Source organism: Spea bombifrons, chromosome 9 (genome assembly GCF_027358695.1).
Source record: "Spea bombifrons isolate aSpeBom1 chromosome 9, aSpeBom1.2.pri, whole genome shotgun sequence".
NCBI lineage: Eukaryota > Metazoa > Chordata > Amphibia > Anura > Pelobatidae > Spea > Spea bombifrons.
The window spans coordinates 27,689,055-27,704,293 of NC_071095.1; the positions used below are offsets into that span (position 1 = coordinate 27,689,055).

Consider the following 15,239-nt stretch of genomic DNA (forward strand, 5'->3'; position numbering starts at 1 on the left):
AAAGAAAAAGCCTGAATATAAGACGACCCTATAGGAAAAAAGTTTTACCAGTAAATGTTAAATCATGTAAACTATGTGAACTATTTTTTTGGAAAAATAAAAGCTATCATTGAAAAAAATATTTTGATTTTATTTCCTTTTACTTTCCAACCTGGCCCCCCAGTTATGCACATCTGACCCAGAAATGCCTTTAACCCCCTATATGCCACTGTGCCCCATGATATGCCTTTTAACCTCTAAATGCCACTGTGCCCCATGATATGTCTTTGGACCCCCTATGTGCCACTCTGCCTCCAGATTTGCCTTATACCCCTATATGCCACTCTGGCATTTAGGGGGTTCAAAGGCATATTATGGGGCAGAGTGGCATATAGGGAGGTATAAGGCATATCATGGGGGCACAGTGGCATATAGAGGGTTAAATGGCATATCATGGGCCACAATGGCATTTAGATAGTTAAAAGGCATTTCTGGAGGCAGAGTGGCATTAAAAAGCATTTCATAGAGCACTCTGCCTACAGAAATGCCTTATGCCCCCATTTAACACTCCCTTCCCCCTCCCTCCCTCCCTCCTCCACACTTACCGGTGCTTCTGAGTCCCCGGTGCGTAGTCCGGGCAGAGGGTAGACGTCTACGCAATTCGCATAGACAACTTCCGCAGCAGGTGCGGTTAGCAGCGGGGCAGACCTTCCCCGGCTGTCAGAGATCAGAGTTCCCCACACCGGGGCGGGGAACTCTGATCTCTGACAGCCGGGGAAGGTCTGCGCAATGGACGCAGAGAACCCCCGCTGCTAACCGCACCTCCTCCCAGCTGCAGCAGAAGTTGTCTACGCGAATCGCGTAGACGTCTACCCGCTGGCCGGACTACGCACCGGGGAGAGAGAAGCACAGGTAAGTGTGGGGGGGGGGGGCATAACACAGGAGGATCCAGGTCCCCTGCATCGCTGCGTGGGATCTAGATCTTAGTCTCATAGTCAGACCTATTTGAGGTCTGAATATAATTTGACCCCGATTATAAGACGAGGGGTATTCTTCAGAGCATTTTATAATCGAGCAAATACGGTATGTTGTTTTATAAACCTCTCTCGTTACGGTTCTTTTCCTGTTGTAAAATGTTATGTTAATATCAACACATTTTATGCAACACACACCAAAACATACAAAGCTGAACTCATGCTTTCACATCCTCATATACATTTTTAATGTGCTACTCGCAATGTGGTAGTTGAGCCACTAGTAGTATACAAAACTGTTCCAGTATAGTTTTTTCCATACTTATGCAATAGACGTGCTCATAGATAAAATATCTCTCAACCAAAAGATATTTCACCCAACCCAAATGTTACATTTTATGTTAATTTTCATAACACCACACCGCATGCATTTTAAGGGGAAATAAAACAATAATTAATATCACCAATTGGTGTGTTTTATCACAGTGTGTCTCAACACACTTGGTAACAAAGTTTCAGGTACATTTTATCATCCAAACAAATCTTGGCAACATTCTCTAAACAACAATACTTTGCCAAATTTCCCTTTAAGAGCTACCTTTTTTTAAAATAAAACTTTATTTAAAAGAAAGACGTTTGAACTTTCAATGACTGGTCGTATGAGCCGGTCAGCAGTTTCCTTGCCAAGAGGTGAAAATATCAACAGATATTTGGTCCAATGTTGAACTTGCCTGCTTAAACCTCAAACAGCTTCCTAACTGTAAACGTGATACAACTGATATAAAACAAAAATTGACAAGAGATGCCGACAAGTGCTTTTCATATTCTGCCTTTTGAACCGCATATGACAAAAGGTCCTCAGCATTCTGTAACGCGGCCTTTAGTGGGACAACCCTAAAAATGTAAGGTCTTTATTGAGCCAGATGTCTCATGAGCTTAACCCATCAGTTAAACTGGATGTCTTTTATAATTTCCCCTCGTCGATCAGCTTGTTGAGCCCCATACAGATTTTCTGTAGGTGGGGCCGTAATTCACCCTCCGGGTTGTACAACTGACTGAGCAACTCCTGGTTGGCAAAGTGGTTGAAGACGTGTTGTATGCGCCCGAGCGACTTGGATGTTAAATGGTTCTCTACCAGACGCAGAAGCAAATTCTTGGACTCTGTAAGTATTTGAGGCAACACCTCTTTCTCATACGTGAATTCCACTTCGTAGAAGCTGATAGCCGTCATGGCTCCGTTGTGCAATTTCTCCTTGAAATCCTCCGCTAACACGAGTTCCTCTGAGCTGAAGCGGTTGTGACGGTACAGTACCCCGATCTTCACGGCAATCTTGATCAGGTTCTTGATGACCTTTTGAGATTCTGTCTTGTTCTTGGTATATTCTTTTGATACCCTGTACAGCTCATCCAAGACTTCGCTACTGGTCTCATCGATGAACATGTTGACCATTGACTTGGTTGCCATGCGGCTCAGTATCTTCTTCTGCGCTTGTAGGGCCAAATCTTTGGAACTGAAGTTTTCCATGGCCTGCTGTGTAGAAACCAAGGTAGACAGATGTATTACAAATCACCAGAACATATAATATAAATGGTGCAAGCACATACATGGTCCTTAACTCCAGCTCCCATAGGCCATGTTTTAATCTGCTAGTTCAAATTCTAATGGTATGACAGTTTGACACTCATAAGATTTATTTTTTCTTTTTCAATCAAATTAGCGTAATTTTTCCTTAAAAGTTGTGCCTTGCTTTGCCTTTTCTGATAAAATCTTACATAATTTATTAAACTCTTCCTTCTGAAACTGCTATGATCTATCCCAGCAGACCTTCACCCAGGTGATAAGTCACATTATGTTGACTGCTTTATGCAACATATGTTGCAAAATGTAGATATTAACTAGGATGAGGATATTAACTGGGATGAGGAGAATAGGAATTAAGATCAAACAGTAGAAATCTAAAGCTTTCACTGCCAAAAGCTGATCAAGAGTCAACGTGCTCATAGGGTTAAGGGTAAGAATCGTCTCTCATAGAAAAGCCCTTATCAGCTGAATTGCAGTATGTGCATCAATAGTGCAGGGGTACGGAGGCAGCAGCCTTACGTCCCACAGGCACATAACAGGTCCGGGACTCTAGGCCACATACATGTGTCATGGTTCATAACAGACCAGTGACACACACCCATCACGGGTATAGTCCCTCCTCCCCAGCGGCTACGTGAGTACCCGGGAGATGCGGCGGCCGGCCCATCTCCCCAGCGGCAGCCAGAGCACCAGGGACGGGGTGCAGGAGGCACCACTCCCCAGCAGCTAAGTAAGTGCACGGGAGATGGCTCAGCCGCCCAGTCCCCCCCCCAGCGGCAGCTCACCAGTCTAGAAACGGAGGAACTTGTCCTGCCTTCCCAATTGAGGGAGCTGAGGGTATCGTCCCCAGCAGCTAACGGATGACCAGGGAGCCGGCGCAACCGGCCCATCTCCCCAGCGGCAGCAGGAGCACCAGGGAGGGTTTGCAGGCGACAACCCTCCCCAGCGGCGGCGTGAGTACCCGAGAGATGCGGTGGCAGCCGACCCATCTCCCCATCGATAACTTGACCTCCCTCACCAGCGGCAGATGGGAGCAGGGGACACCATCCTCTCCCTCCAGCAGCAGGCCGGACCCGAAGGTCCCTTAGCCCCAGCTGATGGAAAGGTATGTTTATCTGCCGACGACACAAAAATTTGCAACAGGGTTGATGTTCCTGGAGGAAGAAGCCAAATGGCAAACGATCTAGGTAAGCTGGAAAAATGGTCAGAGCTGTGGCAATTGGCATTTAACGTGGATAAATGCAAAGTAATGCACCTGGGGCATAAAAACCCAAGGGCAGAGTATAGACTATTTGGTACTGTCCTAACCTCAACGTGTGAGGAAAGGGATTTAGGGGTAATTATTTCTGAGGATTTAAAGGTAGGTAGACAATGCAGTAGAGCAGCGGGTAATGCTAGCAGAATGCTTGGTTCTATAGGGAGAGGTATTAGCAGTAGGAAGAGGGAAGTGCTCATGCCGCTGTACAGATCACTGGTGAGACCTCACTTGGAGTATTGTGTACAGTACTGGAGACCATATCTCCAGAAGGATATAGATATGTTGGAGAAAGTGCAGAGAAGGGCTACTAAAATGGTTTATGGATTACAAAATAAACCTTACCAGGACAGGTTAAAGGATCTTAACCTATATAGCCTGGAAAAAAGACGGGACAGGGGGGATATGATAGAAACATTTAAATACTTAAAGGGAATCAACAAAGTAAAGGAAGAAAGTTTTTTTAAAAGAAGAAATAAAACCGCAACAAGAGGACACAAGCATAAACTAGAGGGGCAAAGGTTTAATGGTAACATCAGAAAATATTACTTTACGGAAAGGGTAGTGGACGCATGGAATAGCCTCCCAGTGGAAGTGGTAGATGTTAATACAGTAAAGTCATTTAAGCAAGCATGGGATAGGCATAATGCCAAGCTAGATATAGGATAAGGGCAAGTACTAAAGGAGAGTACTCAAAGGTTGGCCAGACTGGATGGGCCTTCTGGCTCTTATCTGCCGTCACTTTCTATGTTTCTATGAAGCGCTGGCAACGGCTACAGGGATCTAGGGTGATAAGGCAGCTGGCCCGTCTCCCCAGTGGCAGCAGGAGCACCATTGAGGGGTTTGCAGGCGACATCCCTCCCCAGCAGGTAAGCACACTCCAGGGAGCAGGGGCACTCGGCACTTCTCTCCAGCGGCTGGTATGCTCATCGAGAGAGGCAGAATTTGGCCGGGTGAGCGCTATCCTTGTAGGGGCAATTTGGCTAGGGGAATGTGACAGAAGCCTCTGTGCCATGGGTTTCTGAAGGGGCCTGAGGGCCAGCCTCCTCCCTACAGACCATGGGCCCTGGTGCAGAGTGACACGCTCCAAAGACCGGGGAGCAGAGACAAATTAGTGCCCACCTAACTTTCGCGGACAGGCCCAAGCCAACACGTTGAGGATCTAGCCAGGTCTAGATGGCTAGATCCTCAACGGGTTCGCTTGGGGCTGAAATGACCTTTTGCATTAATAAAGAAATAAACTCTTCATTTCGAATAATGCCAAAAAGGACTCTATTACATCCCCCTTGGTTGCTATTTTCATACAGATGTGTGTTCAGTACTAGGTTGTTCATCTTAGAGGGGACACTTGTAGTAAACCAGTGGCCCCTGGCATTTTCTGCAGTTCGTAAGGGCCTTGTATGTACTTGTCAACGTGGAGACAAAACGCTGAGAAGGCGTGCGCAGGACGGTGAGGATGGATGTGCTTGTGACCGCGTCCCACCTGCTTGTTGTGTAAACAGAACCAGCAGGGCAGGGCAGTGTGAAGGCGGCCAGAAGCCCAGAGGACCACAGCTTCACCAGAGGACTAACAGCAAATCATATGCTGGTTGTCATGCCTTTCAGTGGAACCATATATCACACTGAAATGTCTTTGTAGCTAATAAAGCTACATTTAGAATTGTTACGTGCTGCTACTTAAGCTTCCTGTCACTCTCAATAGGGGCCCCCACTGGCCGTCCACAAGACAACCAACAGGATAGGTTTTAAGGAACGGCCAAACTGGTGTTTCATTTGCACAAAGACTAGATGACCGACACGAGGGGAAACCTGAGCTGTTGGGCAATTGTGGTGGGATATTTCCCAGCATGCATTTCACAGCATCTTTCTGACATGTCGTCCTTACACACCCATTGCAACAATGAGCTCCATGGCCAGAAATGTTAAATCTATTATCGTAAACAAGCAAACCGTGCTCTGATTGTTCTCACTAGCCGTAAGTCTAGGTTAAACAGAAAAAGGATTGACAGAGCTCCAGGAAGCTCCAGAGCGAAGCAGTAGAACTTTACACAAAGGGTGGTGGATACCTGGAAAAGACTCACAACTAAGAAGGTATCTGCTAAGGAATATTACTGATATCAGATGCTTGTCTATACTAGGACAAGGGTCATCAAGGTAGCTTTACAGTACAGGGAGGGACAGAACTAGCTGATCAGCTGTTACACTATGGGAATTTTCCTTCCCATTTTTACACCTGCAAGAGTAAAGACGTTACTGGTCAATGAACGCACTGGCGAGCGGAGATATGCCGACATCTTAGAATTCCGTCCTGCAAGTTCATACAGGACAGAGAGAGTCGGGGCTTTATCTGGTAAACTATGAGCAGCTATAATTACATTATCTACATGTAAGAAAGCCAATTCAGCCCTTCTTGTACAAGAAACTCAACAGCGTCCCAAGACCTTTCTTTTCCTATAAGAAGGGCTGATGTTGGCCCTTTGTAAGGCACTAACGATACTGAGAGATATTTTTCTTCTGTCACGCAGAAGTTCTTTTAGTGAATTAACCCTGAGACGGGGGAGACGAAGGAGGGGGAGAGTGACAAGAGGAGAGACTAATAGCAACACAGAGAAAGGAAGACAGGCCAAATACAGCATGTCAGAGAGAGAGCAAGATACATTATGCTACAACTGAATAAAGTATCAAACAGTGGCAAACATGCACAAAAATTGCTAAACTCTGTCTCTGGGAGCCAGAAGGGAACGGGGACGGGGCCGATATAGACAGATAAGGGAGATACATTATAAAGTCCATCTCCCTTTTAAAAATAAATCTTTTGCCCCATTAATGTATTCCATTCATGTAAAACCCAAACACACCCCTTGTCCCCAATTCCTTGACAAGAACAATCAGTCATGCCAAGGAAGTTGCGTTACATTAACAGAGAGGGACAGACAGTAATGCTGGGGCATCCTCACCGACTCTCATTACCACAGCCTGAATCTAGTAGGTGTAAAAACACACACTGTACCCATACATTAACCTGACGCTTACCTAGAAACAATACAGGGGCCAATGGCCAGGGCAATTTTGGAAAGCAACCGCTGAAGTGGAAGACCAGAGGCATCTCGAAACCCAGTCAGTTTTTTATGGGTTTTATTCAGTGCCATGCTGGAGTCATATATTTATAAAGTTATAATAAAAAACAAAAAATGGAAATCTTTCCTTGTTGAAATAAAGTCAAACTCGATTGTTCCTGTCTTAGAGGCTCAGTCTTAAAGGACCTACTCTTACGGCATTAGGTTGTGATAGGAGATAACATAATAAGAACATAATGATTTGGGATACATTCCAGAAACAGCTGCTTCGTTAAAGAACTTCCCTTTTTTCCTCTTAATTAAATGAAAGATTCAGCTGCCTTCTTAACCATGACAAGGAGATGGGAGAGAGTTAAGCATCCCCCCCACATCCTGCTCTACAGGGACCCCTTCCCTCCGTATACTTACTGTCCTGCAAAACTCTGGCTCCAGACGCTCACCTGGGCTGATGGGGACTCCCGCCTCTGACACAAACTTCTGTGATAACGTCTCAGATACTTTCTTGAGGAACTTGAGACACAGCCCGCCTCTCAGATGGGGAGGGGGAGAGGGCTGAACTGCCATAAGAGACACAATTCTTTGTAACCTGTGCCCTTACCATGTCTGCAGAAGTACCTGGGTTATCTCTTTCCGCAGAGATAACCCATCTGCTGGAAATGGCACAGCCTTGGAATTAACGGGATTATATAACCTGAAGATATATGAATACTGAAGGGCGGACAAAATGTATTTTGTAATGTCTACATGCTTTAAACAGGATACACCTTCCAACACCCAGACATGCTCCAGTGTCTGTCTCTTATGTGCGTCGATCTGGAGTCTCTTCTATTTGCAACTTAATACTTATCAGCTAAGCACACCTACTACTTGGACCTAGACTTCCTTTTGAAGCTCTTTTAGACTACCACTTAGGCTGGGAGGGTACTCCATATATCCATTACATTTCCTGACCCGCATGTTGCCAAGGGCCTTTAGCAGCATCATTGGTTCCCTGTGCTTGCTAGACTCTGCAGCTAAATTATCTCCGTCACTTCTCCTTGTGGGGTACGAGACATGCCACACAAAGCCACTTCTGCTTTCTCTAAAACACAGAAGTTTGGCAATAATATTAATGGATGTCATAGAAAGCCATGATGCTTCGCACCGGACACAGATACTCAAATTAGATATTATTCTTATTAATAAAATGTCAACTAGTTATATTAGGCAGTCACCTAGGTCATTTATATGTGAAGGGCTCTACTGGTTAAATTATAGTTAAACACTTACTTGTTTAGACAGTAGAAATTTGAAGATTGTTGGACTGTACGTCTGAGACCCTCTTTCAGTGGCTGTCTGAGACCATCTCGTTAAGCTGTGCTGGTTTGATTGTCCGTCTGAGACCCTCCAACTAGACTGTGCAGGTTGGGCTGGGGTCTGAGACCCTCTCGCTGGGAAGTGCTATTTGACTCTCGAAACCTCCTCTGTGATCTGTGCTGTTTCCACAAGAGGCTGATGATACCGTCACCTTCTAAATAATTTATCCTGGGTTACCTTACCTAGGCACAATAGCAGTAGGCTTTAAACATGACGCTCTCTAAATATAGACAGACAAGACACGGCCCTAGCTCTCTCTCTCTCTCGTTGAAAGATACAAAAAATCAACACCAAAAACTTATATAATACTTGGCCTTAACACGTATACATATATTCCAAGGAAGACAGAAGAAGAAGAAGACACGTCACATATGTAAACTAGACATACATATTACACATTTTGTGGACCCAGGAACTGGACTAGTATGGCAAATGTTACCAGGGCAAAAAAGACACACCATCTGCTGGACTTAACCCTTCAATACCTACCTGCAAAGTATAGCACATCTATACCATTGTACATAATGCCAACACACATCATGCTGACTATTCTTTTACGCTCTAATGATTAATGTGTTGTTTAGCTTGAGGACATTGTCTCAGACACCTGGGTTATTGTTTGTACCCAGAAGTACAATCACAGCCCCCCCCATCATCAGTCTCCGGAGCTTCATTTAGTGTGACTTCCTCTCCTATAATGCTAAGACATTTTAAAGAAACAGGAAGAGGAAAGGAAACTAAACTCACAGCTTTGTATCCTCTTAGAGAAATCTGTTGCACCACGGGTCACAATGAATGAGAGGAGTTTATCGTCCACATATGGCTATTGTTTTACAATATTGACGGCCAAGGGTTTCATAAGCGCCGTCTGTAGTAATTATTGTTTGGTTTCTCTATATCCCAGTAAATGTGTTGATTATTATTTATGCTTTGTTCTCCCTCACGTCCTACCCTGTCCATGTGCAACATGCCCTGCCCATGGACTTTAACCCCTCGTAGCCCGGACACCATCAACACGACCACAGCGCTCTTTCATGGAGATAACCCACGGGTGGTGGGATACAGACAAGGGGTGGTTCGGAGAGGGAGCCTCCTGCAGATTCCCGGTCGCTGGGACTTCCAGGAGAGAGGAGGTCGACCGGCGCGGTTGCCGAACGCGCGTCGGCTATCTCGTAGCCTGTCCCAGAGAAACTTTGAACTGTTGTCGCTCAGTTTCCCTTTGGCCGATCGCATCATTTTTGGACAGGATATCCTCGGGACCCCGAGTTAGCCAACGGTACCCCGGGGTCGCCGCCGTTCTTTCGGAAACGATGGCTAAAGTTATACGGACGTTGTGGGGCTCGTGGCCTTAGCATGAAGCCGGACTCTCTGGGCAGGGAAGATGTGGACATGATTTATGGTCTTTTTCTCATCTAACCCGTATATAAGCCAGTGTGTTTCCCCAATAAATTGTGTGTTCTTTCCCTGGACATTAGTCTCGTGTATATCACCTATTGTCAGGACAATTACTGTACTGCATGTGGCTACGCCTCGGCGAGCTGCGGTGCTGCGACGCTAAAGGCACCGGACCAGTTCCTGAGCCCTTCCTCGCTAGTGTCGGCTAACGCTGGAAGCGGTTAACTCTTGCCGTCTCGGGAGGAAGGAACCGTCACATACAAGAAAACTTCCCTCCAGGGGAGAGCGCGAATGATGGGCGTTTAACTATTTCAATGTGTGTAATATGATGCTAGCACTCTAACACTGTTTTCTTCATAAAGCAGAAAATGACACCATGCAGAAGTGAGCCTAGCAATAGTGTTGCCTCACTCTATCACCCACTCGCTCGACACCATGCATTAACACCTACACACTCTAACACACACTCCCTTTCCTTCTCCCAGGGACCACTAGTCCTCACATGCTCACACTAGCAACAAACATGAATGCACACAACATATAGTAACAGACACAGAAGCTAACACCATACACTTATACGCACACACATACACACACAAACACTAATACACATGCACACACACTCACTTAAATATAAGCACACTGTGACAGGCATCAGGGACCCCGGCTGGGTACGCCCATCAGTGATTTGTTGCTTCCTCCTGGAACAGCAAGGGTTAACCGCTCCCGACGCTAGACGATACTAGCGAGGAAGGGGAGCAGGAAATGGCTCGGTGTCCTCGATGTAATAGCACCGTAGCTCGCCAAGGCGTACCTGAATACGGTGCTGTAATTGTTCTGAAAAGGACAATGAGTGATCCGGCGAGCACATGAAGTATTAGACGAGACTAATGTCCAGGGAAGTAACACACACGTTATTTACTGGCTTATATACTGGTTAGGTGAGAAAAAGCCCATAAATCATGTCCACATCTTTCCTCCCTGCCCAGAGAGTCCAGTGCCACGCTTAGGCCCCCGAGCCCCGCAATGTCCGTATAACTTTAGCCGTCGTTCTCTCGGGGTGATCCCGAAGGAGCAGCGGCGATCCCAGGGTACCGATGGATAGCTCGGGGGCCTGGGGATATCCTGTCCAAAAAGCGACACGATTGGTCCAAGGGACCCTGAGCGACAACAGTTCAAAGTTTCCCCGGGACAGACCGCGAGATAGCCGGCGCACGTTCCCAGTCAACCTCCGCTCTCCTGGAAGTACCAGCGACCGGGAATCTGCAGGAGGCTCCCTCTCCGAACCACGTGGGTTATCTCCACGAAAGAGCGCTGTGGTCGGGTTGATGGTGTCCGGCTTTTGAGGGGTTAAAGTCGGTGGGCAGGACATGTGGCCCACGGGCAGGGTAGGACGTGAGGGAGAACAAAGCATAAACAATAAACACCACATACATTGGGAAAATATACAGAAATCACGCAAATACAGACAGCACCTATTAACCCTTGGCCGTCACATGCACACATACAGTTTCTTACTCGCTCTCTCCCAACTTTCCACTGCCCCTTTCCTTGTGTGCAGTTGGCACACAACATAAACTATAACAATAATGGTGGCACACTTAAGGAGGATTTTAAAAATCATCATCTGCCATGAGGTAGCAATCCTAGAAGACAATGACCCTACTCTTTCCTGAGGCATACTATAATTTTAGAATCCAGACAAGTTTTTCTAGCAACTTTAACCAGAGATATGTATTTGTTTACATGATGTGAGGCCAATTTGTGCACCGTTTTAAGGGATTACCAAACCAGGACACAGATACTAAACCAACATACAGAAGTGCATTATCAAGGCAGCTGAAGTGATCGTCACAAAGTATCAAAGGAAGATTATACAGAATGAGGGAGCCCTGCCGGATACAATATATTTATAAGTGCTCCTTACAAATAATAAGATCCAATGTCCTCAGAAAATACTTGTACACATAACACACAAATAACACTGGCCACTACTGAACGACACTGTTCACCAAACGGTGATAAAAGTACCATAAATGAAAACACTGCTGCTTGACATCCCTCAAGGCAACTAATCAATACAATCAAGAGAGGGAAAAAGGTTGGATGTTGTCAAGCACAGCACATGCCAGGGTCAGAAAACTGGAGAGTCAACATAGTCGACGAGCAAGCCCAGGTGAAACATAAAAGACAATCAGAGATAACGTGCACTATGAACTATGAACAGTAGGGGCTGCGGCTGGAGCAGTTGTGGAGTGGAGAGAGTCTCCCTTCTCTCCGTGCAGGCGGTCCTGGAGTGCAGGGGGGTCTCCCTGTTCTCCGCATCAGCACTGATGGAGCGGTTGTGCGGTAGAGGGGGGGGGTCTCCTCCTTCTCCACGGGGGTTGCAGCAGCAGTGAGGAAGAAGGGGGTCTCCCCATTCCTCAAGGGGGCGACCTCTGGGCGAACACCGCCAGGATCAAATGGAAGGCACGTATCGACGGTGGAGCGCAGAGACGTGGAGCCGGCACCCAAGAACAATCTTCGGGACCGAGACCCCTCCAATGTACTACTGCCTCTGAGAGTCAATGATAGACTGGGGAATCCGTTCCTCCAAATCCCTTACGGGAACATCTACTATTGTTGTTTGCCGGGAGGTAAAACAATTGCAGACCACGGACTTAAGCGATCAAAAATGGAAAACACGAGGGTTGCGGAGGGTCCTGGGCAACGAGAGTTCATAAGCCAACTTCAGGTATATACAGTAGACAGCTAAACTTGTCCCCAGGTTGGTAGGTAGGATTAGGAGATCGCTTCCTATTCTTGTTCAAGTACAGAGTGAACCAAACCCCAGAGTGGAGCGCATCAATCCAGTGTCTCCTCCAGAGCCAGAACAAAGGCAGATAGTACCCCAGGGAAGGACTGGGTTGAGACCATAGAGGCAGAAGAAGGGCGACATCCCAGTGGACTCCTGGAGAGTCCACGAAACGAGCTTCAAGAGAAGGGGAGGGTTATCCCTATGGATTTGATGATTTAAGGGGAAGTGGTTGGAGGCCGTCTCCTGGAAGGCTTGTTGGCAGCGCATTTGGCACATGACAGGACAAAAGCCATAGTGCCCCTCCCTCAGTTTTGGTCACCAAAATGTTCGAGAGATAAGGTCCTTGGTGCGGGCCACACCGGAGTGAGCAGATGTTCTGGATCCATGCAACACGCACAATAACGGAGTTCGTAGGCTAGAGGTAACAAGCCGCTTCCCAGGTGGTAAGGATGCTGGAGCCAGGCCTTGCGACTGAGTAATACGGTCCAAAAGAGGAGTGCTACATTGTAGGTGGATTGCCCCAACAACTTTACTGGCCCGAACAGGTTCCTCTTCCGCAATGATGTGCATACGGACGGTAAGCCAGCACAAACAAAAAGAGGGAGAGGAAGAACGCCCATCTAGCCTGGTGCGGATTAAGGCATTTGGCAGACTCAATGTATTGAAGATTCTTGTGATCAATGTAGGTACCAAGGCTCCTTCTAACAGATGAATCCACTTCTCCAGGGCCACGATAACCGTCAATAGCTCCTTGTTACCTATATCGTAGTTCCTATCGGACTAAGTAAAGTGTCGAGAAAAACATACGCAAGGGTGAACAGGACCGCTGTAAGAAGCCCGTTAGGATAGGACTGCTCCAACTCTGGATTCAGAGGCATCAACCTCTAACACAAAGGGTATTTGAGGATCGGGAAGTCTCAGCACAGGACCCGTGGTGAACTTATCCTTGAGGAGGGAGACAGCAAAAGTAGCCTTGAGTGACCATTCGGGGGCGTTAGCCATTCTTGGTAAAAGCCATTACGGGTGCAATGATTGTATAGTCGTTGCGGATAAAACATCTGTACAAATTGGCAAAACTTAAGAACCTTTGAAGGGCTTGTACCTTGGATGGGTCCATCTCAAATCCCTCTGGGGTTATGATGTACCCCAAAAAGGTGACTTTGTGAACTTCAAAAGCTTTTCCAGCTTGGCATAGAATCCATGTTGGCAAAGATGAGCTAAGACACCTGCCTGCGGTGGGTGCGTATGCCTGCTGAATAGATGAGAATGTTGTCCAGGTAAACAAAAACAAATTGCTGGAGGAAATCCCAGAGGCGTTACATAACTCAAACGGTATCACCGAATATTCATAGAGACTAGAGCAAGTGTTGAACGCAGTCTTCCATTCGTCACCAGCACACATACGAAGAAGGTTGTAAGCCCCACGGAGGTCGAGTTTGGTATAAATAGTCACCGCACGCAATTTGTCAAACAGTTCGGAAATGAGAGGAACAGGATAAGAATTACGCCTGATGAATTCAGTCCTCTGTATACCAGGGCTCAATTCGCCGTCCTTTTTTCTGGACAAAGAAAAACCCTGAGCCGGCTGGGGAAGTCAACTGTCAAATAAATCCATGTTTGAGATTGTCCTCGATGTAAGCTTCCATCGTTTGGTCTCCGGGACAGATAATGGGTACACCCTACCTCTGGGTGGCATGATGCCAGGAAGAAGGTCAATAGGACAGTCATAAAGTCTGTGAAGGGGCACCATCTCCGCTTCCTTCTTGTCGAAGACGTCTGCAATCCAAAGTGCAGCCGAGGCTTTAGAAGTAGTTGAAAAGGCGGCAAGTCTTAGGAGCTTGATACAATGTACCTCGCGCAATGCACTCCATGTCGTAACCTGCCTGGTGATCCAGTCGAAGGTGGGGGTTATGCAACTGTAACCACTGGAACCCCAGGATCATAGTAGTGGAAGGGGAACAAAAAAACGAGGAACTGCAACTCCTCAGTGTGTACCAGACCCGCAGACAGTGTTAGCGGAGCTGTAGTATGAGTAACTTAAGCAGGATGAAGAGGACTGCCATCAATGGCCTCAAGGCGTACCAGAGTTCCTCTAGGAAGCGTTAGAATGAGATATTGCTTGCGGAATGCAGAGTCAACAAACTTCTCTGCGGCTCCAAAATCCAGATCAATCTGAGTCACGTATGCAATTACACCATCCAGATCAGTAGATAAGTCTCTGGCAGCTATATCATCCTTTAGGGTACCGGACAACCCGTTTAAGAAGGCTGCCGAATAGTGAACAATGAGGGAGATGCGGTGGACCTTCTACCAGGAAGGTCATATACTGAGCGCAGAGCCGTCACAAACTCCGCTGGGGCATTTCTCTCCCAGAGATGAGAGGTCCACCCCAAGGCCTTGTCGGTGAGGAGTCAAATGACATACCCCACCTTAGCTCCATCAGTAGGGAACACATAAGGAGATAACTCGGTCTACTGTGCATTGCAGCAAGGTCTGAAGAGCTTGAGCAAATTGGTCCAAACGTTGATCCATCTCGTCCACACGAGCCTCCTTGGATGGTTCCTTTGACCCTTGCTGTCCCAAGGGTCAAAGGACCCCAATGCTGGCCCTCTGACACTGTCACTCACAGCAAGGTTCGAGACACTGGAGTCAGGCAGAACAAGCCAGGGTCAGGATACCGGAGAGTCAACATAGTCGAGAAGCAAGCCGAGGTCAAACACAAAAGACAACCGGAGATAACGCGCACTGAGGACTAGCACTATGAACACTATGAGGCGACCATCAGAGGGCAATGAAAATGGGAAGATTTAAATAGGAAGGAAGG

The 15,239-nt window shown here is 46.9% G+C and overlaps 1 protein-coding gene across 5 annotated transcripts; it reads right to left on the minus strand.

Annotated features, from left to right (window-relative positions):
* Window positions 1–1,177: 1,177 nt before the first annotated feature.
* On the minus strand, window positions 1,178–7,361 carry TNFAIP8L2 (TNF alpha induced protein 8 like 2). Of its 5 annotated transcripts, none has more exons than XM_053475283.1 (2): window positions 7,308–7,361; window positions 1,178–2,484 (listed from the first exon to the last, which is right to left on the minus strand). In XM_053475283.1, the coding sequence occupies exon 2, from the start codon at window positions 2,476–2,478 to the stop codon at window positions 1,918–1,920; it is 561 nt and encodes a 186-aa protein (XP_053331258.1). In that variant the 5' UTR covers window positions 2,479–2,484; window positions 7,308–7,361; the 3' UTR covers window positions 1,178–1,917. The 5 variants fall into 5 exon arrangements, with proteins under 5 accessions (XP_053331258.1, XP_053331259.1, XP_053331261.1 ...); XM_053475284.1 differs by having other exon boundaries at window positions 7,272–7,343; XM_053475286.1 differs by having other exon boundaries at window positions 1,178–2,481; window positions 7,276–7,340.
* Between the last annotated feature and the right edge of the window lie 7,878 nt (window positions 7,362–15,239).

Bases quoted from the DNA above. Each gene is read 5' to 3' on its own strand.
- TNFAIP8L2 (XM_053475283.1), bottom strand. From the start codon at position 2,478: ATGGAAAACTTCAGTTCCAAAGATTTGGCCCTACAAGCGCAGAAGAAG.